At 43.2% G+C, this 27902-nt stretch overlaps 2 protein-coding genes across 6 annotated transcripts in view; one reads left to right on the top strand and one right to left on the bottom strand.

Annotated features, from left to right (window-relative positions):
• pphln1 (periphilin 1) overlaps nucleotides 1-13067 on the top strand; it is a 48808-nt gene extending 35741 nt beyond the window's left edge. For all 3 annotated transcript variants that reach the window (XM_080421696.1, XM_080421694.1, XM_080421695.1), the window contains 2 exons: nucleotides 10431-10660; nucleotides 11115-13067. In XM_080421696.1, the coding sequence (XP_080277822.1) occupies nucleotides 10431-10601 (171 nt within the window). In that variant the 3' untranslated portion in view covers nucleotides 10602-10660; nucleotides 11115-13067. The remainder of the gene's footprint in view (nucleotides 1-10430; nucleotides 10661-11114) is intronic.
• A 4534-nt stretch (nucleotides 13068-17601) lies between these two features.
• The window catches only part of LOC308080003 (prickle-like protein 1), an 81214-nt gene continuing 70913 nt past the window's right edge, over nucleotides 17602-27902 (bottom strand). For 2 of the 3 annotated variants that reach the window (XM_080421687.1, XM_080421686.1), the window contains exons 5-8: nucleotides 24952-25155; nucleotides 23373-23559; nucleotides 20747-21871; nucleotides 17603-20100 (exon numbers count right to left, since the gene is read on the bottom strand). In XM_080421687.1, the coding sequence (XP_080277813.1) occupies nucleotides 18965-20100; nucleotides 20747-21871; nucleotides 23373-23559; nucleotides 24952-25155 (2652 nt within the window). In that variant the 3' untranslated portion in view covers nucleotides 17603-18964. Of the gene's footprint in view, nucleotides 20101-20746; nucleotides 21872-23372; nucleotides 23560-24951; nucleotides 25156-27902 lie in introns of all 3 variants that reach the window. The other variant, XM_080421685.1, reaches the window with a different exon arrangement.

The raw sequence follows: 27902 nt of genomic DNA, 5'->3' as shown, positions 1-27902 counted from the left end.
AGGGGTTTCAGGAAGTGCGTTTGAATACAGGATGTACCGTTTCAGCACATTGTTATGGAGGACTGACTTTCCCTGCGTTTGGGGGGCGATTGTTGTGAGCCGCTGTGATTGGATATTTCCTCCGAAGAGTTGATAAAGTAAATGAGCTGTCATCGATGGCGATGGGCAGCTTCTCCAGAACATTAATCAAAGATGATAAGTGGAATGTTGTTGTGCTGCTAAATTTGGCCTGGACAGTGTGTCCACAACTCCACATAGGGCTCGGCAATATGACATAACGCATTCACTGCCAGAGTTAAAACATTGTACCCTTGTACCTTTGAAAAATCATGGAATATTCTCCGTGACCGCGATCTTCGCGGACATCGGTTCCTTACACGCACGCCGGAGATCCGGTACCGTCGGGTAAAAAAGATTGGCTGGTCGCGATCCTCCATTCCAGAGCTATGTCCGTTTGAATGTTTGTATTACTTTTATAAATCCTATAACATGGAAGATGCTCACAGTGAGCTTGAAGATCTGCTATTCGCAAATTTTGAATGCCACCATTATACTCACTTACTTAATCCTCTTGGTTCCCTGTGGAACTTAAGGCTGTGACTATCTGCTTCCATCTGGTCCTATCCTGTGCAGCATGTTAGGTTTGCCATCTTCAGTTCTGAGATCACAGTTCTTCGCCAGGTTGTTTTTGGCCTTCCTCGTTTCCTCTTTCCAGGTGGGGTCCATCTCAAGGCTACAATAGGAATGCGGTTCGGAGGACATGTCCGAGCCATCTGAGCCGTCTGTTTTTGATTTCACCATTATACAATGAAGTATAATTTAGGTTGAAGTAGTTAATCAGAATAATCGACTTATTGAATTATTTTAAAAATCATTCTTGCCGATTTCGTGTCGATTATAAAACATTATTTTGTGTCGATTTGTTGATATAAGAAAAAAAAATTGGATATGTCGGTCTTAGGTTGTGAAAGATCCTCATTCTGTGGTTGGTTTACCACAGAGGAAGTACCAAAGGAAAGTAGTCATTCTATAGAAACACTCAAAAGTGTTTTAGTCTGACCTTTAGACCTTCCTGTCAATGCTCGTAGCATTATGATTGACTGAGGCATAGTTTTCCTGTATAAGGAATGTAACCCAGTGTCGCATACACTTCTCCTAGGAGGGAAAATATCCACAAGATCTAGTAAGTATGCAGTTTGCAGTTACGTGTGGTACTGAACATCAACCAGGACGAGCACATTACCAACAAGCGTCTGTACGGGGCACTACCAAGTGTATCAGAAAAGATTGCAGTCAGGAGGATGAGACTAGCCGGCCACTGCCATGACAAAAAGCTCGTACTGTGGGAACCAACACACGGGCATCGATCAAGAGGACGTCCCACACCTACCTACGTGGATGTACTAAGGAAAGATGCTGGTGCAGAAAGCACAAAGGAGCTGGCCAGATGTATGGAGAACCGAGATGACTGGAGACGCCGATGGAGGGCTCGTCTGAGGACGACGTAGAGAGAATCCTAGTAGGAAATAAAATGGGTAGAGAAATCTTCGTGCAGCTGATATATATTCTCAAATAGTGAAAGCATCATTCATAGGGTAGCGAACGGCGCCATCTGGTGGAAAACTACTGAAAACACAAAATCTCTATATTCTCGTCGTTTGCAGGCTGCGCCTTGGCAGAATTTGATGAGACCGCGTCACATACCCGTAAGGGTCTTATTTGGTTCCTAGCGGTCAGTCATTTAGCTGGGGGACCCCCTGAAACTTCCTCAAGGACCACTGGTGGGTCCCTGGACCCCACTTTGAGAAACACTGCTATGAGACATGAGGACAAGATGTCTCACTCCCAACACATCCAGTGGCACTGTCAGCGGAAGATCACTGTCAACACTATGATCCTGACCTGTTTTGAACCGTTAACAGAGCCGTTCATTAGTGGAGTTGAGTCTCATGATCCACAGGCTCTTTAAAACCTGTTAAAAATACGTTCTACGAGTTTCAAAGGTCACAGTCGTGAAAACCAGAATCTTTGGTGATATTATGTGGTTTCTATCTTGACAACAGCATCAGCATCACAAAGCTCTTTTGGAACCCCGCCATCCATTGTTGGCAGATTGCTTCATGATCCCCCCCCCCCCCCGCCGTGCTGCAAGCATAATGAACGTTGCAGCTGCGTAACAAACGACTATAAATAAGACGAGGAGTCTCGGAACAGCCCTGAGGCCGCCGTCCACATCCGCCGTAACGCTCGGCATCGACGTCTCTCCCCCTTACAGTATTTCATGCACACATGGTCAGATCGCTCGCCTAGATGCCTACGCACAGACAACGACGACTGAGCGCAAAAATATGTGCGCGCACACATCCCGTTTACTCTGAGAACGGACTCTGCCTGCTTTCATCATCTCCACCTGCGGCAACGCAGTCTCGTCAGCCCCATTAAGACCTGAGGACGATTCTTACTAATGTCTTCTAAATCCTGACAGTTTTCTGAAAAACGTATGTTGCTATATCAGTGGTTCTCAAACTTTTTCATGTCAAGGACCCACAAAATGATATGTATTTGGCCGCCGACCCCCATCTCAAAATGTTTAGTTCCAGGGACCCCCCCAGAAGCAAAGATTTGAGTTACAAATGTTAGCTTTAAGACAATATATATTCAAATATTTGCACAAATGTTCACGATTTCTCAAAAATAGCAGATCTACAAGCTCATAGCGCGGCACTCGGTGCCGCACTATGAGCTTGTATATCTGCTATTTTTGAATGGCCAAAGTGTAAAATAATGCTTTTTAGCTCAAATCCAAAAGTGACACATCTCCTGTCCCAGATGTGATGCCTGATTTAGCAGGCGGGGAGAGAGGGCGAGCCGACTGACAGTGGTGTAAAGTAACTAAGTACATTTACTCTAACAACTAAATACTGTACAATTTTGAAGTACTTTTACTTTAATGTATTTCCAATGTTCAATACTTTTACTTCTACTCCACTACATCATGATCTCAGAGGCAAATATTGTACTTTTACTCCACTACAATTATTTGAAAACTTTAGTTACTAGTTACTTTGCAGATATAAATGATTTATATTATAAAACACTAGACCATACCCGCCGGGGGATATGAGCATCCAAAGTGCATCATGGTCCGCTTGTTTCACGGATGGTCCGCTTGTTTCACGGATGTGGCAACGCCCGCGCTTGTTGCACGCACATGACGCGTTGTGAGCTTGTAGATCTGCTATTTTCAAACACTTTAGTACTTTTACTTTTGGTTTTTAAGTATATTTTGATGCCAATACTTGTGTACTTTTACTCAAGTAACATTTTGAACGCAGGCCTTTTACTTGTTACTCTGTAACAGAGTATTTATTGCAGTATTGATACTTCTACTTAAGTAGACTCTTTGTCTACTTAGCTCTTTGTAGTAGCTAATTATAAGTAAGAGTGTGTTCTGTAGACATGGGTGGTATGAAGGAGAGGTGAAGGAGATGCATGGAGAAGTCAGGAGTGTGGTAAAAGGGGAGAGATTGAGGAAAACGTAATGAGAGAGAGAGTAACCATTTGCAAACTGGCCTCCAGTAAGCGATTCTGACACAGACGTGGGACGTAGGGAAAGAGGAGATGGAGAGCTGGGGACAGATGGAGGGAGAGAGAGAGCGACATTAGCTTAATTAGCACTCTGTGACAGAGAGCTCGGGATCTGGGTAGAGAGGGAGCAAAGATTGCGAGGAAAGACTTAACAGGCATAGAGTGTGAGAGAGAATATATACTGACTTAATGAGCAGTGGTTTTGCCTTGGGAAGAGTCTGTGACAGAAACGGAGGATGCATAGAAAGGAATGGATAATGTGTGGAAAGAGAGGGGGAGAGCCATGTTGCAACATATCGGGGTTGGGTGAGGGATCGAGTGAGAGGAATTGGGAGAGAAAGACTGGAGCAAGCGAACTGGGGCATGAGAAAAACATGCAGCCAAAAAGGGTGAAAGGTAATATCAAAGCAGTCTAGGGACACAGAGAGAGAGAGAGAGGGAGAAGAAAGAATGAGTTGTGTCGGTGGGGTATTTGGCGTGTGTCCCTGAGCCTGTAAGTGAGTCACGTCCCGACCGGAGTCGACAAGAGTTCGTTGTTTACGTAAGCCATGTCATGATGCAACGCGTTGTGAGCTTGTAGCTTGGCTAATACAGAAATAGCCACTCACTCGCGTCTCACTCATTTTCTCTTGTTTTTTTGGAGATGGAGAAAAACCACCGCAGCGTTTAGGAGATTGAATCCACCGCAGTGCATCTGGCTTTGTCGAAACGTCTGTACCACAGTCGGCTATTTTCAGGGGGAGCTGAAGTAAAAACTCGGCTTGGCTAACGACGACGCCACATTGCGATTCGTTTTGCTTCGTCCATGACCTGCAACACACCGTTATTACTCTATTAGTCGTTTTAGTTTATTCCTTGAACCGCACCTGGAATCTCCAAGGTTCCCCTAATGTGCCTTAACCCTTTAAGACCGGGAACGCATCTGTGTCATTTTTAAGATGTCTTTGGCTATTCAAAAATTTCAGATATACATTTTTGAATATACATATTTTTAAAGCCAACATTTTTAACTCAAATCTTTGCTTCTGGGGATTCTACAAATGTCTAAATCCTAACAGTTTTTTGAAGAAACTTATGTTGCTATAATATCAGTGGTTCTCAAATTTCTTTCATGTCAAGGACCCCCGAAAGGATATGTATTTGGCCGCGGACCCCCATCTCAAAATATTTTGTTCCAGGGACCCCCCAGAAGCAAAGATTTGAGTTACAAATGTATATATATATATTCTAAGATTTGCATTTTTTTTTTTCAAAAATAGCAGATATACAAGCAGATATACAAGCCCAAAGAAAAAAAAAAATGACAGAGATGACGTTCCGGGTTTAAATGGGTTAACATCCTACTAATAATAGCATCACTACTCTTAATTACGCTAAAACAGTCTGAAGGGAGTTTATTAGTTATGCACGCATTCGTTCAAAAATTAGATCCACCATCTGGCAAAAGTGACACCTGCTCCTTCAAAGTGATTAACCCTTTCAGACCTGGAACGCATCTGTGTCGTTTTTAGATTTGAGCAAAAAATGCTTTCTATTACACCTTGGCTATTCAAAAATAGCAGATCTACAAGCTCGTAGCGCGGCACAGAGTGCCGCGCTACGAGCTTGTAGATCTGCTATTTTTGAAAAATCGAGGAAATGTATGCAAATTAATATATTTATATTCTTTTAAAGTGAACATTTTAACTCAAATCTTTGCTTCTGGGGGTCCCTGGAACAACATATTTTGAGATGGGGATCGGAGGCCAAATACATAAAATTTTGGGGGTCCTTGACATGAAAAGGGTTGAGAACCACTGATACAGAAACATATGTTTTTCAGAAACCTGTTAGGATTTAGAAGACATTAGTAAGAATCGGCCTCAAGCCTTAACGGGTTAATAGCTCTAAATCCTAACAAATTATGGTGCATTTTTTGGGGGGGGGAGGTAGCTCAGCTCTTGATTGACAAAATAATGATAGTCTGAACCCTCCTATATATTTGAGACATATTGAATGTGGAGCTCCAGGTAATAAATTCCTTACTCCCAAACAGATACATGGCATTTTAGAATAGAACTTGTCATATTATACAAGTGATTCACATCGGGGGCATATTAAATTACTCGCCTCAATGTACCATTTCTATTAACCCATTAAAACCGGGAAAGCATCTGTCAGTTTAGATTTTAGCTATATTTTAACCACTTTAACCCTTATTTTATACTTTGGCTATTCAAAAATAGCAGATATACAAGCTCATTGTGTGCCATGCTATGAGCTTGTAGATCTGCTATTTTTTTAAATGTATGAAAATCTTTGAATATATATATATTTTTAAAGCTTTAAAGTCCCTGGAACAAAATATTTTGAGATGGGGGTCGCCGGGCCAAATACATATAATTTTGGGGGTCCTTGACATGAAAACGTTTGAGAACCGCTGATATAGAAACATACGTTTTTCAGAAAACTGTTTGAGAAGACATTTGTAGAATCGGCCTCAGGTCTTAATGGGTTAATGCTAATAATAGTTTTTTTAAATCCACGTGGGAAAGTGTGTTCCGCAGTGAGAAGTATATCATTGAGATACGGGGACCATCCGTGTGGGAATACTGGCTACATGTGTTTTTAACCCATTGAGACCGGGAACGCATCCGTGTCATTTTTACACTTCTTTGGCTATTCAAAAATAGCAGATATACAAGCTCATAGTGCACCACAGAGTGCCACAATATTGCAAATCTTTGAATGTATATTTTTTAAAGCATTTTTTTTTACTCAAATCTTTGCTTCTGGGGGATTCTACAAATGTCTTCTAAATCCTAACAGTTTTCTGAAAAATATATGTTGCTATAATCAGTGGTTCTCAAACTTTTTTCATGTCAAGGACCCCCAAAATTATATGTATTTGGCCGTGGACCCCCATCTCAAAATATGTTGTTCCAGGGACCCCCAGAAGCAAAGATTTGAGTTAAAAATGTTCGCTTTAAAAAATATATATTCAATGCACAAATTTTCAAAATTTTCAAAAAATAGCAGATCTACAAGCTCATAGGCACTCGGTGCAGCGCTATGAGCTTGTAAATCTGCTATTTTTAAAAAGCCAAAGTATAAAATAATAGTTAAAGTGGTTACACAGATGCGTTTCCCGGTTCTAATCGGTTAATTACACTACACAAACTGTAACTGTAACAACAAAAAAAGACGAAAAATGTAAATGACAGTTGAGCGTTGTTTGGCGCGTTCTCCCTGCGGTGCGCCGTTGCCCTCTGCCTTGTCGGTGCATGTTTTTGTAGCTGCTGGTAAAGAAAAGTCAATCAAAAACGTGAGTTCAAAAGCTGCGTTGAGTTGAATAAGTGTTCATAATCAGAATTGGTTTAATCTGGGTTTAAAATATCTGTTCATTGAAAAGCTACAACATGGATAGAGTTGAGAGGAATAATAATTATAGTTTTTCTGCTACAGTAAGTCTTGATTCGGTCAACAGAAATGTTCTTGAAACAAGTTCTAGTACCCATGCTGATTGTTTCATTTTAGTTTTTAAAGTCATACTGCGTAATATTCATTTTAAGTACTCTTTTTGAGGACGCCTCTGACGACGTCCCGGCCATTACAGCGTTTCTCTCTATACGGAACGTTCCGCTCAAAAGGTAATGCTTCAGGGCCCTAGCACCAGAGGGTATTTTGGAACGCAACAAGTCCTAAAAAACGGTATTTAGTAACTGTAAAATACTTAAATGAATACATTTCCTGTTGCCTACGTCATTTTGGCGCAAGTGTCGGGGCAGTCACTCACCAATAGAAATGGTGTTCAATGGTGTTTAGAGATGTTTTGGTGGTGAGAATGGTTATTGTGGAAAAATACACCAGTAAAAGATTATATAACAAATTACTTGTTTAATTGAAAAAGTTACAAATGGTATTCTGCAAAGCTTACAGTCAACAGGCAAAATTCCAACTGCATTGTTTGTGACAGCCTATGGGTAACCGGAAGGCTCGCCCCAAAACTCGCTCGCCCCAATTTATTTTTTGCAGACCAGCGGTTCTTGTATTTGTTTTACTGAGGATAAGGTTAGAAATTAGTTTAGGGTTAGGCATAGTTTTACTGAGGTTAAGTTTAGGAATAAGGTTAGGTTTAGGCATCGTTTTAGTGAGGTTACGTTTAGGAATACCAGGTGAATACCGCCGGATTTACCCCCGGGGCGACTGTGTTTTGGGGCGAGCGTTTTTGGTATTCAGCCTATGGACTCGACTGTTTTATGAGGCTGTGTGTGAAATAACACCTCCCCTACTAGATTCCAACACCTCTCTCTCATTGTGCCTCTAACACCTGTCACAAACGTTAAAAGCCCCCCAGTAAAAAAGGTTTCTTTATTGGCTCTAGGGTCAGCCTGGCCAATGACGAGCCATTGTTTTGTGAAGTGTTTATCTGGTTGGCACTGAGTGCTGCGTGTTAACACCAGAGTGACTGGTGATAGCAGGGTATTTGCACCTAAATGTCAGGTAGAGCAGGAAGGAAGTGTGGTTTCACCTCATTAGTTAAGACCCCCCCCCCCCACCCCCCCACAACATAATGACCTTGGACTATTGGCACTTTGAAATCGACATGCAAACAGCTAGCTTGCTTTTACAAAGTGGCAGGCAGTGAAGAGGTCAGCTGTGTGTGTGTGTGTGTGTGTGTGTGTGTGTGTGTGTGTGTGTGTGTGTGTGTGTGTGTGTGTGTGTGTGTGTGTGTGTGTGTGTGTGTGTGTGTGTGTGTGTGTGTGTGTGTGTGTGTGTGTTGTGAGCTTGTAGATCTGCTATTTTCAAACATTTTAGTACTTCTTTACTTCTAGTAAAGTACTTTTCCCCCTTCCCCATATAGCTAGGCGGAAAATTGATACCATAGTGCACTTGGTGATACAAGCGTGAAATTTGGCACAGATGACCTTCATATGACCCTAATTGATAATCAACCTCTGGCCACGCGGAATTCCTAAGATTTCAAGATGGCCACCACCAGTTTTCAAAATTGCTGCAACTGGGCCAATGTGTTGGACTATATCGCTTTGCTGGGGCTTATTTTAATATAAGAGAATATGTTCTGGAGGTATTCCTACCAAGTAAGATAAAAAATAACATTAGGTTCCAATATGGCGGCATATTTTCCAATATGGCTGCCGATAAATTGCAGAAATGTGCATCTGCTTATGGTTTATCCACATGAGCTTGTAGTACATGTATTTGTATTAATTACCATACACAGAATACATTTATGGAACATTTGAAAGTGATTTATTAGCTTGGTAAAGCTTAGTGCTTACTTTTTGTTTTGTTATCAAGTCATTATAAACACATTCTCATTTACAATGGTGGCTGGGCAAGTGACAGGCCAGTGTACTAGCAACTGCAACCACAGAGGGGTGTGCAGATAAGTCCAAACTTAAAGCATTTGCAGTGTCCAGAACATGCTTTTTTACATCCACATCGTGTCAGCTTCTGGCATAATTTGGCAAACAGGACTGCACAAGAGTGACTGGCCCCATATATGTCCTGCTTGGAGTGCACTTCACTTGCATTCACTTCCTTGTAGGAACTACTTCTATGAAGTTCTATCGTACATGAGTACTATGAACTCCTCGCATATCGCACTCCTTGCATATGTTTATCATTTATTGCAACAGGTGTTGAACCTAATTTGGAGAAGTTGTCTGCCATGCTGACCTTTTTCCCTTTCCATGGAAGGACGAAACTGTGTGGCATCCCCTGAATGCATGAAAGAAGCAAAGACCTGATGACTTTGATTCAATAGCTGATGCAATTTCATGAACGGGGATCCATCTGAGATCCTTCCCTCCTTCCAAAGGCAATCCACAGCTAATTCAAGCCAAGTTTTTGAACAAGTGAAACTGTTATGTCAACAATGTCAGTATCTGAGGCAGAGCTGCAGAGGATAGCATCTGAAACATCATGATTCGCAGCTCAGATACTGACGTTGTCATAGCAGTTGCACTTGTTCATATTAAGTAAGTCTGAGACTTATTGTCAGTATCAGCTGAGAACGCAGGGGTCTTATAGATCCCCTGGTATTGCTGAGGTGGAGCACCACACTCACCGTACCTACTCATACACTGATCCTGATCGAACCCATGACCATGTGATCCGAAGGTGAAAGCTCTACCGACTGAGCTACCCAGACACAAAGACCTTCATGAAAATGCATCAGCTATTGGATCAAAGTCATCAGGTCTTTGCTTCTTTCATGCGTTCAGCAGATGCCATACAGTTTTGTCCTTCCACGGAAAGAGAAAAAGGTCAGCACCCGTTTGAGAAAATATCCCTATATATATCTAAGTTTTTGTATTTATTGGTGAACATATTGAAAAGTCTGTTGCCCTAGGTCATTAAAAAGCTACCAAATCACTTTAAAATGTGCTAGAAATCGATTCTGTGTATGGTAATTAATACAAATACATGTGCTACAAGCTCATGTGAATGTACATTTATGCAATTTATCGGCAGCCATATTGGAAAATATGCCGCCATATTGGAACCTAATATATATTTTTTTATCTTACTTGGTAGAAATACCTTCAGAACATATTCTCCTATATTAAAATAAGGGGTAAATCAAAGATTTACAGCCCCAGCAAAGTGATATAGTCCAAAATGTTGGCCCAGTTGCAGCCATTTTGAAAACTGGTGGTGGCCATCTTGAAATCTTAGGATTTTTGCGTGGCCAGAGGTTGATTATCAAATAGGGTCATATGAAGGACATCTGTGCCAAATTTCACGCTTGTATCACCAAGTGCACTATCGTGTATTGAAAACAGCATAATTCCGCCTAGCTAATACCCTTCTAACCTCATGGTGTCCCTTACCAGGTGTACCGTCAGGACTGCGAGACCTTCGGCATGGTGGTGAAGATGCTGGTGTCCAAAGACCCCGCCCTGGAGAAGCAGCTGCAGGTTCCACTGAGGGAGAACCTGGGGGAGATCCGAGAACGCTGCCTGGAGGACCTCAAACATTTCATCAGCGAGCTGGACGACGTCTGAGACCCCAACGTCTGAGACCCCCCCCCCCTCAGCCCCACGCTTCACTCCCTCTTGTCGACGTCCAATAGGCTCTATGCACAGCAGCCATATTGGAAAGAAATTGGGCCCCTTCCTTACTTCCTGAACAGGTGTTACCAATGATACTAATGAAGGCTCTGTTCCATTTAGTGTGGCACAGTGGTTCTCAAACGTTTTGATTTCAAGGACCTCCATAACTCTGAGAGTGTGCAAATGGAACCAAATGGACCCGTACGGGTCCATTTGGTTCCATTTGTACACTCTCAGAGTTACAGCCATTTGGAACCCCCTCCAGGAACCATGAGGGTCCCTGGACCACACTTTGAGACCCACTGGTGTAGCACAGTGTTTCCAGTGAGCCAACATGCACGATATCAGCACTCTGACTCTGTTTGACCAGAATGGAACAGAGCCTTCATTAGTTATCATTGGTAACACCTGTGAAGGAATTAAGGAAGAGGCCCAATTTCTTTCCAATATGGCGGCTGTGCATAGAGCCTATCCGATCGCCGTCCATCTCGGCGACGAGTGGCCGGATTGATCCGTTTGGCAAGGAAACCCTGCCAGCAATAGACTGATGGATTGCTGCACACAATGAATGCCTGGACTTGGAGGCATCCTGTTTATTATTATTTTTCTTTGTAGGTTTAGATAAACCAGGCGTTTTATTGTCTACAGCACAGAGACCTAATGAACACCTCAGTACGGATTATTCTATACTCCTTTGAGGTAAAACAGTGTTAGTTTTGAACACAACTTTTTTTTTAAAGTGCATCTTGTCATCACTACAAGGCGTTGTCTGTCTTCATGATGTCCTTAGTCTTAGCTTTGGTTCAAACTAATTTATTCTGACTGGGGGAAATGTCAGTCTCAAAAGTTGTCATGTCATGTCATGTCACCATGGAAATGTTCAGCATTGGTGTTTTATAATCTAATGGTGTTCCACTAGTGTATACAATGTCCAGCTGCTGGGTCAAAAGAAGTTGCCAGCCGGGTGCTGCGTGTGTTTTCCATGGCTTCTTGACATTTGGGAAGCTTTTTCATGACTTTAAACAAAACTTTAAAAAGTTGACCAGGTTTTTTCAGAATGAAGACAAAGTTATTTTTTCCTTTTGTGGGACATACTCTGTGATATGATAAGAGAAATGTGTCCAATAATACACTATGAGAGGAACGATGCGATCAACTTATGGGCCTATAATTTACACACAGAATAACGGATATGGGAACATGAGTTATCACGTTTTTAAATTATCAAATGGTGGTCCGGTATCACCCATTGAGACCTGGAACTCATCTGTGTATTTTTTTATTTGAGCTGAAAAGCATTATTTTACACTTTGGCTATTAAAAAATAGCAGATATACAAGCTCGTAGCGCGGCACTTGGTGCTGCGATACAAGCTTGTAGAGCTGCTATTTTTGAAAAATTGTTAAAAGGTGTGCAAATTTTGAAAATATATATTATTTTAAAGCGAACATTTTTAACAAAAGTCTTTGCTTCTGGGGGTCCCTGGAACAACATATTTTGAGATGGGGGTCGGCGGCCAAATACATATAATTTTGGGGGTCCTTGACATGAAAAAGTTTGAAAACCACTGATATAGAAACATAAGTTTTTCAGAATACTGTTGGGATTTAGAAGACATTTTTAGAATCTGCCTCAGGTCTTAATGGGTTAAATTATCAAATCGTAGGTCCGGTATCAACTATTAAGCCAGATGAAAATCAAATCTTAAATGATACCACATTGCTCTCCGTCTATGACTGCCCTGCAGACCAGCCGTACATGCTAAAAACGGGCCTACATGCTAAAAACAATTCTACACGCTAACACATTGTTAGCGTGTAGAATTGTTCTTTTTGCCGAGGTTTGTTTTTGTAACAAATCCTCAGACGTAATTGGACGCTGATGTCTTTGCGCCATAGAGATGCATAGGGCAATCAGAAAGGAGAAGCGCCTCGCAAAATATAAAAAGGCAGTAAAAAAAAAGAGTAGCCGGCTGGAGAAGTTCTTATGTGCAGCTATCCGGTTGGCAGCTGGTGCTTGTGGAACACCCTAATGTGTTAAAATGGTGAAACTCAGTGGTTGAGGACTGACCATATTCACACATTTGCACTTATTTATGTCACACTCGGGGATGTGGGAACCCAAGTATGGCATAAATAGCCACTGTGTGAATATGGCCGGTGTGATCGCATTCATCCATCCATGGCAGCAGTGTCTTTGTTCTACAAATGTACAGGAATGTAAGTTGGATTTTTTTTTTAGTTTTGTTGTCTGATGTATGCGTTCTTGTATAAAATTGTAAAAGTCAGCTGATGCACCTTTTGTTTAAAAATATTGCTGTGTTGGGGAAAAAAACATTCTTTTGTGCAAAGCTGTATTTCTCTTTTTTTCAGTTTTTCTTTGTCCCTGAAGAAACAATAAACTGATTTTTTTAATTAACTTCTAACCTATTATATAATTTATAGCTTAATTAGATTTTTTTTTAGGTTTTCTCAACCAGTGGGCCCATTTAGTTACATTTGTACACTCAAATAGTTAAACCACATGAACCCTAGTGTCCCTTTTCCGGGTTCAGTGAAAATAGATCTACAAGCTCAATGCATCGCAACGTGACACTTTGTGAGCTTGTAGATCGGCTGTTTTCGGTGATGAGATTTGATGTAGGGGGAAAAAAAAGAGCAGACCTAGTTTAGAGCCCTGGAGGACCCCGGTCAACTAAGTACAGTATATGGGGTTTTTCCATGCCTTTGTAGCACAAGTCATATGACGAGGGGTTTATAAACCAAAGGTTTAGGGTTCAAAACTGTTAAGGAATATTTTCGCACTCCATCAAAACTCTAAATGGTCATCTAAACTATGAGGTTAACTATTTGGTTCTCGTGTGTATCTTCTATGCCTTTGTAGCACAAGCGCCCTTGACAACGGGGGTTCAAAACTGCTAAGGAACATTTCCGCACTCCATCTAACCTCTAAAAGGTCATCTGAACTCAAACTCCAAAAAGCATTTGGTTCTTACAGTATGTGTATCGTCCATGCCTATATGGCACAAGATATATTACAGGGGTTTATACACCGAAGGTGTAGGGTTCTAAACGGCTAAGAAACTTTAACTCTAAAAGGTCAACTGAACACTAAAACGCTAAGTATTTGGTTCTCACATATATCTTCCATGCCGTTGTGGCTCAATTGAAAAGACCGGGGTTCATAAACCGAAGGTTTAGGGCCCAAAACTTAAAGAAAATGTTTCACTCTCAAATTCTACTCAGATTTCTTAAAAATGTAAAAATGTGTTACAATTACTTTGCCTTTTAGGTCCAAAATGAGCTAGTTTGCCTGGACTAACTCGAGAGGCCAAGGCCCTATTTCACGAAAGGTGAATTAAATAAGCCTGGGCTTAAGTCAAATCCAGGCTTGACAAATTCTGGTCCGTACAGCCTGGGGCCTGTTCCTCAAAAGGTGAATTAGAGCTAAAGCCTGGCTTTACCACCTATCCTGGCTTAATTTAGCCAGGATTAGAGCTGAATCGGTTCCACAAAAGCTGAATTATCTTGAAGATTAGTTTAGCCAGTTCACCCTGGCCAAGTTTAGCCTTATCCGATTCCACAAAAGAGAATTGAAGCAAGCCTAGCTTAGTTACCATGGCAATTTAGCTGTGAAGTTAGCCTGGTCAGGAGCAGGCTAACAGCCAAGCTTACTTAATCCAGTGTCTTTGTTCTTCAAGTTTTTCCACAGTTAATTCAACACATGGGTTTGTATATGGACTCATTTGAATGACCCTGCATTCAAATAAAATGAAATCAATACAATAAGATATAATCAATGTAATTATATTACTGAAATAGTGTGACCATGAATCATAATTGTTTCACAATGACTCATGTTGATATGTCATTGTCACTCTGTTAACACTATAGTTCATATTGTTGTTAGATGTTTGATAATATATTACCATTTTTTTAATATTATAAAAAATGTCTAACACATACATATATATATATAAATTATTAGTTACGGGTTTAAAGGAGCCTCTTTGTAAGTCAATAAGGAGCATATTTTAAATTATCAATTTCTAGTCAATGGAGAAATTATTTTTTATTTCTTGTCCATCTTTGGAGTTACATCATGATGGCAAGGTAACTACACAACCCAAATCTCTACCAAAGTGGTCTTGCAAATGTGGGGTTATTGTGTGTCTCGTCCCGTCCCCCGTCCCCCGTCCCCCCCAACCCTCCCCCCCCGTCCCCGTCCGTCCCGTGCGTCCCGTTGCAATACACCGGCCCCCCGTCCCGTCCCGTCCGTCCCGTCCCGTCCGTCCGTCGCAAACACACACACACACACACACACACACACACACACACACACACACACACACACACACACACACACACACACACACACACCCACACACACACACACACTCTCTCTGTGTGTGCTTGCAATACTTTGCCACGCTTTCTCCCTGGATTTATTAATAACGGCCGTGTTTCCTTTTCTGTTGATAACATGTTTCACTTCCTCATATGCTTGCATGAGCTGCTGCTGTTCGGCCACAGAGAAAAACGCTGCTCGAGTTTTGTTCCCCGCTGCCATGATTGGTCAAGTTCAAGGAATGCGCTCGAGTTCATGGTCTTTTATAGAAATACGTCGCCGGCGAATCGCCGCCCATTCAGCCCGGCTTCATTATCCTGGCTGGACACAGCCTGGCTTGACAAGGCCTAGCTCGACAAAGTCGCTCCTTTTCAGCCTGGCTTGGCGTTCGAGGAACGGAATAAACGAGGCTTTTCGGACCCGACTTTGTCAAGCCTGGATTTGGCTTAAGGCCAGGCTTATTTAATTCACCTTTCGAGGAACAGGCCCCTGGTTTATTCCGTTCCATGAACGCCAAGCCAGGCTGAAAAGGAGCGATTTTGTCGAGCTAGGCCTTGTCAAGCCAGGATAGTAAAGCCAGGCTTCACGTATTCCTGTAAAAGACCATGAAAGTCGATAGCAGAATCCTTGAACTTGACCAAAGCAGCGCGACAGGACGTGCAATAACCCCACATTTGCAAGACCTCTTTGGTAGAGGTTTGGGTTGTGTAGTTACCTTGCCATCATGATGTAACTCCAAAGGTGGACAAGAAATCAAAAATAATTTCTCCATTGACTAGAAATTGATAATTTAAAATATGCTCCTCATTGACTTACATTCAGTGAAAAAGCTCTTTTAAACCCGTAACTAATAATATATATATATATATATATATATATATATATATATATATATATATATATATTAAAAAACTGAACAAAGGTCTATATGTATGTCAGACATTTTTTATAATATAAAGAAAATCTGTAATATATTATCTGTAATATATTATCAAACATCTATATATGAAACAATATGAACTATAGTGTTAACAGAGTGACAATGACATATCACATGAGTCATTGTGAAACAATTATGATTCATGGTCACACACTATTTCAGTAATATAATTACATTGATTATATCTTATTGTATTGAGTTCATTTTATTTGAATGCAGGGTCATTAAAATGAGTCCATATACAAACACATGTGTTGAATTAACTGTGGAAAAACTTGAAGAACAAGGCACTGGATTAAGTAAGCTTTAGCCTGGTAAACCCTCCCTCCGGAAATCTCATTTCTATTTGACTCCTGGAATCAAATAGAAATGAGATTTCCGGAGGGAGGGTTTACCAGGCTAAGTAAGCTTGGCTGTTAGCCTGCTCCTGACCAGGCTAACTTCACAGCTAAATTGCCATGGTAACTAAGGTAGGATTGCTTCAATTCTCTTTCGTGAAATCTAGTCATGGATACATTTAGCCAGGGTGAACTGGCTAAACTAATCTGGCAAGATAATTCAGCTTTCATGAAACCGACTCATCCCTAATCCTGGCTAAATTAAGCCAGGATAGGTGTTAAAGCCAGGCTTAAGCCCTAATTCACCTTTCGTGAAATAGGGCCCAAGGAAGAATCTCTGCACCAAATTTTTCACATCAGCTCATCAGTTAGATCGCCACCAGGAAGCCGGATTTTGCTAAACAGTTTTTTATATTACTCATACAGATTTTGTCCAAACCTCACGCAAATCTGTACTCTATAGTCATGTGATCAAAATGTTATCCGTCAGATTTCTCATATTCCATCCATCATGGAATATGGCTTCCAAAGTTGCGGGAGTGGCCCGTGTTGCACAAAATGCCACAAATCTTGAAGGCATTTAACTCTTGAACAATAGGTCATACAATCAAAATATTTTCTCCCCTGGATTCCCCTTCAAAACACACGTTGTGCTACTTCTCCAACAGATTTTGTCCAAAGGTCATCTGATCAAGATGTAGATGTAGATGTAGTCTGATTTTTCAGATCCCATTCCAATTGGCTAGGAGTCAGGACTGCCTTCCAACGTTCGCGGGCCCTGGCGGAGACCTGTGTGTGCTCCAAGGAGCACACTTTTTCTAGTCGTCTTTTAAATGACTTAGCATCTAATGTGGAGAGTGGAACCCACTCTGTCCTATGAAAGACAACCATGACACAAATGTTTCATAAAGCTTTGGGGAGAGTATTTATTAAAAGCTTCTTTACATCACAAAAGCATTTAACTGGTTATGATAGAGAAGAGCTAGTGACATTTTATATTTTGTACACCAAAAATGAGTATTGTGGAAGAGTACATGTTGAAATAGGACAGTGATACCGGGTACTATGTGGCACTTTGTCATGAAGAATATGCGTTTTGGACCGTTTAGCTCAGTGATTCTCAAACGTTTTAATTTCAAGGACCCCCGGACTACTATGTATGCATTAGGTCCATGGACCCCCCATAACTCTGAGAGTGTACAAATGGAACCAAATGGACCCTCACCAGGGGGTCACCAGCTAAATAAATGATAGCTCTGAGAGAGTAGATATAGACCATATTCACACGGCGGCCATATTGGAATTTAACATTGAAAGTGCCGCCACCCGGGGTGGCTACTTTCATTGACTTCATAGAAACATGGCCGCCGTGTGAATATGGTCTATGGTACCAAATGGTCCCATTTATTTAGCTGGGAACCCCCTTAAAGCCCCCAGAGTTCTCTGGACCTCACATAGAGAAGCACTGGTTTAGCTGAAGAATGTGACTTGCGTGGCACCCTTTGATTCTGAATGCGTTGAGGTCAGTTCTTTTTTTTCTTCTTTTTGTTTTTTTACAATTACAGAACCATCTTATGACACTTCAAAAGAAACATTTCTTTAAACCAAGGGTATAAAAATACCAGTAATAAAATCTTAACTTAATATATACATTATTTTTGTACTATTAAATAATTATTTGGTTAGTTCTAGATGCTACTTTTTCCTATCAGCCTTTCCGTGTTCACAATAGAGTTGCCATTGTAATGTACATGATGATATTACTGCAATAGTTAACATGGATTTTTTAAAACGTTTCAAAAATGAACGTATGCTGTACTGGCGAAGCCTGAAACCAGAGAGGGAGTACAAGGAAACGGCTTTGCTTTTCAAAGTGTGCATAGTTTTTGTTTCCTCCGATCGAGAAAGATGTCCATTTCTAAACAACGACCGATATCCAGTCCTGGTCAGGGAGATTTTGTGAAGAAGGCATCCGAATTCACCAGTCCTTATTCCTGACCACACCTTTTTTAGTGCTAAAATGTCCCAAAGGCTGGAATTTACAAACAGACACGTCCGATCTTCTGACCATTTTGATGCACAGATCTGAGTTTGTCATTGGCAGCAACGGTCCAAGGAAATGTCAGAACGTCAAATCTCATGCGTCTTTATTTTAACCCGGGAACGCATCAGTCTGTCACTCTAGGATTTCCTTTGGGCTATTTTTTTGAAAATCTGTGCAAATCTTTGAATTTTTTTTTTTTTTAAAGCGAACATTTCTAACTCATATCTTTGCTTCTGGAGGTCACTGAAACAACATATTTTACAAATGTTCACTATACATTCAAAGATTTGCACAATTTTTCAAAAATAGCAGATCTACAAGCCCGTGCTTGTAGATCTGCTATTTTTGAATAGCCAAAGTATAAACTAATCTAAAACGACATTCTAGCCTATGCGTTCCTGGATTGATTGCTTAAAGTCGGCTCCAATGTGCATTTACCACGAGCAAACATGACACCGTGGTCAAGGAATAATTGTGGATCCACGTTAAGCTGCATTATTAACAGAGAGGCTGATATTCAGAGAATGTGTGAGATCTTTACATGCCAAACCACCCAAAGTGTCATTTGATCAGAAAATCAGACTGTCATTTCACGTGTTTTTTTTGTAAAAGCAGCCTTCTTCTTCGCCTCTGGTCACACAGGCTGTTAGGAGATGATGCAGTTTTTGGCCCGGTGGCCCTTCCTGCGGGCTGTCCGTGAGCCGTGGCTCTGCTGTGGGGAGAGGGCCGTGACCCTGGTCGGGTAGTCCTCGGCGTAGTACTGGTACCGCCCCCCCGCCGCCCGAGGCTGCGGGATGGGCTGGCCCAGGAAATACCCCTCCTCCTCCGAGTCGGAGTCAGAAGAGGAGGAACAGGTGGAACACCAGTCGTCGAGGTCGTCCGCGTAGAACCGGTCGAAGCGCTCCGCCCGCGGGTCTCCTCCTCCTTGCTGCGCCGAGCTCTGGAGGGCGTGGTCGGAGCGGGTTTGCGGGCACCCCGGGGCGAGTCTGTGGGAGGCGGCGGAGGACTGGGCACCGCCCTGAGACTCCATCAGACCCTGGTGGTGGTGCTGCTGCTGCTGGGGCTCGTAGGGCCTCTGCGCCCTCTCCGGGGGCACCATGTGGAGGGCGTTGTCGGAGCGCGCCTTGCGGCTCCGGTGGGGCCGGCCCTGCCGGTGGTGGTGGTGCCTCCCGCTGCGCCCGTGGTGGCTGGCCGGGCGGGTCCTGTCCGCCGGGCGGGCCTGCTGCTGCTGCTGCTCGTCCAGTCGATACGCCCGCCTCTGCGGCCGCTCGCTCATCGGGTACTGCCGGAGGTCCGCCTCCTCCGCGCCGCCGCCGCCGTTGCCGTAGCACCCGTTGTCCACGGTGTCCTCGGAGAACTTGACCACCTGGGGAGGCCTGGAGGACTGGGACTTGCTCCTCCTGAGAGCCGGGGCTTGGAGGAGGAGAGAGGGAGGAACGGCCGCCTCCTGGTGGTGGTGGTGGGCCGGAAACGCCAGGCGCCCCCCCGCCACCATGCCTCCTCCTCCCCTCATCACCATGGCTAGCTCCTCCTCCGCCTCCTCGTCGTCCTCGTCCTCGTCCTCCTCCAGGGCGGACCTCTGCTGGCGGAGGTGGAGCTCCAGCTCGGGGTTGAGGAGGTTGAGGGAGGCGGAGCTGTGGTGCAGCTGGGAGGAGTTGAGCGTGCCCATGTTGCTCATCTTCTCGCAGTCGTCGGTGGACGGCTCCGTGATGGGCTCCCCCTGGAGGCCGTGGAGGGAATAGAGGAGCGTCCTGTCCTTACTGTCTCCATCCACTGATGCACCTGGACGAGGGGGAGAGAGAGAGAGAGAGAGGTTAGGCACGTTTAAGAATAACTGCATATACTGTACGTAAAAAGAAAAAGCGGTCTTGATTTAAATACATCTACATTATGTGAAAGCCGCCGTTCCAAAACACTCTATATCGCGATGCATTGTGAGCTTGTAGATCTGCTATTTTCAAGAGATTTTTATACATTTTATATTTTAAGTAAATGTACTTAGTTACTTTCCACCACAGGAAATACAAATATAAATCAAACTGCTTTTGTGGTCATACCTGCTGTTGCAAGACTAAGTAATAAACCATAAACATTTTGATTTGGAACTTGATACAGAGTGTTTTGGAACTGCCATTTTCAAATGGCCGAAATGTACATAGGGCTGAAGTAGGGCTGAAGTGGTTAATGTATGTTTTGTAATAATAATCTAAATCTACAAAGTAACTAGTAACTAAAGTTTTCAAATAATTGTAGTGGAGTAAAAGTACAATATTTGCCTCTGAGATGTAGTGGAGTAGAAGTAAAAGTACAGAAAATTGGAAATACTCCAGCAAAGTAAAAATACCTCAAAATTGTACTTAAGTACAGTACTTGAGTAAATGTACTTAGTTACTTTACACCAACTACTTCACGTAGCCCCCTCTCTTACCAGTGATGTTGGAGAGAGCCAGCGAGTCCATGGAGTCGCCCACGCCCTGCTCGGCTTTCCTCAGCTCGTCGGTGATGCACTCCAGCGAGTCCTCGTACCACTGCCGGGGGTCCATCCAGAACGGCTGCCTGGGCACCCCCCCGCACCGGTGGTCCTCCTGCTCCTGCTCCTGGTCTATCTCCAGCTCCTGGATCTTCCGGGCGCTCGCCGGGCCCGGGTGGCTGCCGTACGCCGAGTCCCCCCCCAGGCCGTCCTGGGACTGCGTCCAGTACATGTCGGGGAGGTGGTGGTGCTTCTTGCTGATCAGCCCGGGGCTGAGGCTGTGGTAGGTTTGCTGTCCCTGGGGGGTGGTGGGGGGGCTGGCGGGGCTGGGGCAGGACGAGGAAGCGGTGACTCCCGTCGACGCCGTGCCGGGTTTCAACCACGGCTCGCATGAGACGCCCGCCTGCCTGCTTCGGTCGCCACCGCTGTCGACGCAGCCGGGCCCGGGCGGGCTGGGCCCCCGGCCGTCGCGAGGAGCCTGTTGCTGCGGCGTCGGTTGTTGATGCAACAGCCCGTGGTCGCCGAACTTGAGCAGGAGCTGGGTCATGTAGTCGTCGTGCTGGGCCCACTCCTCCGGGTCTTCCTCCTCTCCTCCTCCTCCGCAGCCGGTCTCCTGCTCCTCTCCTCCTTCTCTCTCCCGCCAGAATCTCTCCTCCAGGCCCAGGCGAGCCAACTTGCGTCCCACGATGTCCATGTCCCCGTCTCCTCCTCCTCCTCCTCCTCCTCCTCCGTCTCCATACTTGTACTCCGCCAAGGTCTCTGCGACGGCGGCGACCGTGGGGTTCGGGCTGAGCAGCTGCGACTGCCTCCACTGGTCGCCGCCGGGCTTGCTGCTCTTGCCCATGCGGATGCTGCGGCGCGACTCGCGGGAGCGCGCCGACTGGAAGGCGGAGTCGGACGAGTCGGAGGCGTGCTGCGAGAGGACGTCCTCCCCCTGGCTGCAGGCCTTGGAGCAGTAGATGCGTCCCTGCTTGGGCAGGAAGGGACAGCCCAGCAGGGAGCTCTTGCACTGGACGCAGCAGAAGCACTGGTCGGTGGCGTGCCAGTGGATGCCCTCGTAGGTCATCTGGGCGTGGTCCACGCCTATGAGGATGGAGGGGGAGGACGGAAATACAGAGTTTGTGAGATGAGATTTATTTTGTGGTTATGTCTGGTTGACCCATTAAGACCTGAAGCCGATTCTACACGTCTTCTAAATCCCAACAGTATTCTGAAAAACGTGTTGTTTCTGATATAGAAACCTGATGTTTCTATATCAGTGGTGCTCAAACTTTTTAATGTCAAGGAACCGCCAAAATAATATGTATTTGACCGCCGACCCCCATCTCAAAATGTTTTGTTCCAGGGACCCCCAGAAGCAAAGATTTGAGTTAAAGATTTTCAAAGATTTGCACACATTTTCACGATTTTTCAAAAATAGCAGATCTACATGCTCGTAGCGTGAGCCATGAGCTTGTATATCTGCTATTTTTGAATAGCCAAAAGTGTAAAATAATGCTTTTTAGCTCTTAATGGTTTAATCACATACACACTAGGTCCCTATTCTAGGGTGAACATTCGGCAAAACTAGCAGATCTACAAGCTTTGTGACGTGTTGTGAGGTTCTAGATCGGCTCATTTTCAGCCAAGAGATCTGGTGTAGAGGGAAAAAGGAGTGGACAAAGTTTAGAACCGTGGGGGATACCGGTCAACAACATAAGTTTAAGTGGTTAAGAGAGTTTTAACAGGCATAGCAGGAATTCTGGATGAACTCTATGGCTATGAGAATGAACCCTCTATACCTTCCTCTGGGCACTAACAGCTAAGGTGCCCTTGAACGAGGCAAATAAATCCAAGTTACTTCCAAAAGGCCAACAGTACAAGACTGTGACTGTAACAGGCCACTCCCGAGTGTGAATGAGTCAACCTGTATGAACGTAGAAGCGATAAAAGTAGGGCAACTGCTGGAAAGGAGCGCCGATCTCTCCCACAGGATGTGGGTAAACAAAAAAAGAGGTAAAATTTCGAAAGAAAGGCATTCAGGCTCATTATCCCATTTAATCCGGGAACACATCTGTGTCATTTTAGATTTTTAGCTATAGCCTATAACCATTGTTTTATACTTTGGCTATTCAAAAATAGCACATATACGAGCTTGTAGATCTGCTAAAAAAAATATGAAAATTTGTACAAATCTTTGAGCATTATTTTTTTTTAACTACATTTTTAACTCTAATCTTTGCTTCTGGGGGTCCCTGGAACAAAACTTTTTCATGTCAAGGACCCCCAAAATTATATGTATTTGGCCGCGGACCCCCCATCTCAAAATATGTTGTTCCAGGGACCCCCCAGGAGCAAATATTTGAGATAAAAATGTTCCCAGATCTAAAAGCCTGAGCGCTATGAGCTTGTATAACTGCTATTTTTGAATACCCAAAGAACAAAAAGAACGGTTAAAGTGGTTACACAGAAGCGTTGTTCCAGGTCTTAATGGGTTATAAAACACAGCGTGGATGACTATAGCATAATAAGGACCGGATGCCATTTGTCATCTTCGCTGACATGGGAGGCGAGTTTCACAAGAGACCCTTCCCTGATGACTCACCGATGTTCTCGCCGCAGGCCTCGCAGTACTCGGCGTACAGCGACTCGAAGCAGCCGCAGCAGTAGGGCCGCCCGTCCTTCATGATGTACCGCTGTCCGCCCAGCATGGCCTCGCACTCGAAACAGGCGAAGTGCTTCATGTGCCAGTGTCGACCCTCAGCCTCTGTGCATTCATCAGAAAAGATGATCTGGGGGGGGGGGGGGGGGGGGGGGGGGAGAGGAGGATGTACGGCGATTAACCTTAGTGTCAATTATTCTGCTGTTTTGTATCCTGCTTTATAATCAGTGATGGAAGAAGTACTCGGATGTTTTGCTTTAAGTAAAAGTAGCAATGCCACGACATAAAAATACTCTGTGGCAAGTAAAAGGCTTGTGTTCAAAATGTTGCTTGAGTTAAAGTACAAAAGTATTGGCGTCAAAATATACTAAGTATATAAGTACCAAAAGTAAAAGTACTAAAATGTTTGAAAATAGCTTGTAGATCGGCTATTTTCAAATAGCCTCGGTATAAAATAAGGCTGAAGGTGTTAATGTTTGTTTTAGAATATAAAAATGTGTATCTGCAAAGTGACTAAAGTTATCAAATAATTGTAGTTGAGTAAAAGTACAATATTTGCCTCTGAGATGTAGTGGAGTAGAAGCAAAAGTACAGAAATTTGAAAATACTTTTTTTACAGTAAAGTAAAAAAAAATACCTCAACATTTTACTAAGTACAGTACTTGAGTAAATGTACTTGGCTACTTTCCACCACTGTTTATCATGATTAATTCAGAAGTAATGCAGAGAGAGATGAAACGTGTACTACCATTACTGCTACTAATAAAGGGCAGCTGCACTTTCTTGCTTGGATCTGCGGGGATCCACTGCGCTCCTCATGTGATTAAAAAGGCCAACACGCTAATTTTATATGATCATGCCCGCTTGTCGCTATGCCAGTCAGATTGCCCGAGGCCCCTATACCTGGCCGGTCGCCTCTCATTAGAAAATGTATTACTAGGCGCGCCAATCGCTTACCGCGTGAAAAGCCCTGAGAATATGAGCAGCATGTAAGATATTCTAAGGGTAGCACAATAATGTGGTTTCCATGTGGATCTCGGATCTCGCAATTATTTGTGCAGCGATTAATCGTCAACACAAATGTCATGATCATGACCAGTGGTGGAAAGTAACTACCGGTAAAAACATTTACTTAAAGTACAATTTTGAGGTATTTGTACTTTACTTGAGTATTTCCAATTTCCAATACTTCCAACTTCTATTCCACTACATCTCGGATCCAAATATTGTGCTTTTACTCCACTACAATTATTTGAAAACTTTAGTTACTTTGTAGATTTTGATTATTATTACAAAACATACATTAACCACTTCAGCCCCATATACATTTCGTCCATTTGAAAATAGCCGATCTACAAGCTCACAATGCGTCGCAGACGCATTGTGAGCTTGTAGATCTGCTTTTTTCAAAAGATTTTTATACATTTGAAAACTTGAAATGGGCATTCTGCATAATGAGTACTTTTACTCCACATTTTGATGCCAATACTTTTACACTTTTAGTATTTTTCCTTCACCATACCTCGTCACAGGCGGAGCAGCGGGGCTTGAGGAGCTCGGCGTGGTGCCGTCCGCAGTGGATCTTCCCGTTCTGGTAGAAGTAGATGAGGTCCACCAGCAGCTCCTGGCACGTGTCGCACGCAAAGCACGCCGGGTGCCAGCAGGGGCTCGGCCCCGCCCTGGACGCAAAGATGGCCATCTCCCCTCCGCTGATGCTTCCGCTGCACTGGAAACACAAAACGCAAACAATGGTTGATTTTATGTGTTTTACATGTCAGACGGGGGTGAATGGTTCAACCACTTCCAACTGGCGTCCCCATTTTGGGCACGTCATAGGTGACAACTTTCAAAACAATAAAAAAAAATAGCTGAAATAGCCGATCTATTAGCTTGTAGATAGGCTATTTCTGCTATTTTTGCTATAAGTATATATGATAATATACTTAAAGGGATATTTCACTTTCAAAACTAATTCTGGGTCATTTTATCGTCTACTCAGGCTTTTGTGAGCCCCCCAGACCGTTTTTAAGTTGCTTGATTCAGTATTTACATATTTGATATTCATTTTGTCAGACGCCCCCTTCCTATACAAACCCATTGTAACTTCAAACTCCATTTTAACCATGATAGATTCATCGGAAACACCCGTCCTTGGTTCTGGTGACTGATATTGCCCTAATATGTGAGGAGACCGTGTTTTTTCAATTAATTGTTTTCATTTATAGGATGTAGGATGAGTCACCAGAACCAAGGACCAGTGTTTCAGATGAATCTATCACGGTTAAAATGGAGTTTGAAGTTACAATGGGTTTGTATAGGAAGGTGTCTGATAAAATGAATATAAAATATCTAAATACTGAATCAAGCAATATAAAAACTGTCCGGGGTGATCCCAAAAGCCTGAGTAGATAATAAAATGACCCAAATTTGTTTTGAAAGTGAAATATCCCTTTACAGTAAGTGGTTAAGGAACAGGGCCCCTTGCGTGAGAGATTATATGGTCATGATGGTATGTTAAACTTTTAGGCTTCACGGCACAGTGATACACAATGGGTTTACGTGTAGGGGTTCAGCGTCTTAGTCAAGGACATGTTGAAAAGGACACACGGCTGTTGATGGACTCAAACACGTCGGAGGAGATGGAACACGTGACCTTTTGATTAAAATGGTAATAGAGAAGTGGATGACATGGTCACTTTCACATTTTCCATTCTGAGGCAAGCTTATGGTCTAATCCATAATAGTGACTCACAATGGTTGGAGCAGGTATGGGGTTCAGTGCCTTGCTCAAGGACACTTTCACAGGACTGTTGTGGGGGGAATGTGATCAAGGAGGATACCTTTTCAAAATAGCTGTGGAATTCTGTGTTCATCTCCGTGCCACATTGGATATAAACCTTAAGCAAGGGATAATGCATGGGGAGGTAGTCATTATTGAAATTTAAAGCCCGACAGGGCGATTAACCACCGAGGCGAAGCCGAGGTGGTTAATCGCCCTGAAGGGCTTTAAATTTCAATAATGACTACCTCCCCATGCATTATCCCGCTTATTACACGGCTACTTAATAAATACATAAATACATTTACCCAAAAGTAACAACAAAACGAAGTATTTCCTTGCTTACGGCAATGAAAGTATTCCATAAGTATTGGGCTGGGCGGACAAGTTCGCCTCGGAAAACAAATGACAGAATTAAAAAAAGACTCGCCCCAAAACACACTCGCCCCCATTCTATATACTGCCGATTTGCCTGTAATACCGCCGGATTTGCCCCGGGGCGACTGTGTTTTGGGGCGAACGTTTTGGTATTTCCCCGTTGTTGAGCGGCTTGAGCCACGATAAACAAGGAAGTGAAGTGGATCAAATAGAATCACTTTTCGGTTATTGCATCGTCTATTTCTCACTTCAAATGTTTTCAAAAACATTCTTGAGAGCAACGTTTAGTTGTAAATGACATTGGTTGTTTGTTTACATGGCTGTCATGTTGGATAAAGCATAAAACAAAGCAACGCAGGTTGATATGAGCAGGTGCTCTGAGTCTCTGATTACAGAGCGGTCCGTTATAGAGCTCATCGGTCATTATCAAGAAATAATGACCGATGACTGACCAATCAGAATCGAGCATTCAACCAAGCCGTGTAATAAATGATATTAAATTATACGTTATAGGACACATGCGTTACAGGGAAAAACCAACTGCAAATATGTTTTTTTAGTTCCTCTCTTCATGCCTATGACGCCTGAGGAATTTGCCACACACACAACTGCCTGGATTACAGGGGATATCCATTCAAAACATATCCATCATCCATGGCGTTTCAGTTGACACTGACGCTCAGACAAAGGAAACTAAACAACAGGTGACCATACTGTATAAATGCCAATGGAACATGAGCTATTGAAAACAGATCTACGTTTCAGCCAGAGATAGCTCGGCTTAGCAACAATAACACATTTGATAATAGAAGAATGATTGAATATAATCTCTTCTAAAGCCGTTGTGAAATAAATTCTCTTGTGAATGCCCCGTCACTTTGGTGACGCAAACATGGACTTGGTAAACAAGGATGCAATTTGAGTGAAACGATGTTGTTTTCCTTTGTTTGTTTTCTCCTCGGTCATTCAAGATCCTTCTAGGAACATTCCCACAGCCTTTTGTTGTGGTTCGCTTACAAACGGTTGGAATTGGAAGCTTGGTCTACTGTCACACACAGAGTGCCGCGCTATGAGCTTGTAGATCTGCTATTTTTGAATAGCCTAAAGAAATCCCAAAAATGACACAGATGCGTTCCCGGGTCTTAAAGGGTTAAAAAAACAAAACATGCTCAAAATGCAAATGCAAAGATTTTCCTATATGCAGAACACGAGTTACTCATAGATCAGACAAGCCTTTCTGTTGTCCATGCTGTAACACTGTGTAAAGTTAAAACAGAAAACTCTGGGCCTCGGTCCCAAGTTCAAGGATCATATGA

Source organism: Gymnoscopelus braueri (genome assembly GCF_963280865.1).
Source record: "Gymnoscopelus braueri genome assembly, chromosome: 23".
Taxonomy (NCBI): Eukaryota; Metazoa; Chordata; class Actinopteri; order Myctophiformes; family Myctophidae; genus Gymnoscopelus; species Gymnoscopelus braueri.
Note: the sequence above shows the minus strand (reverse complement) of the source record. Positions and strands in the feature narration are given on the sequence as shown.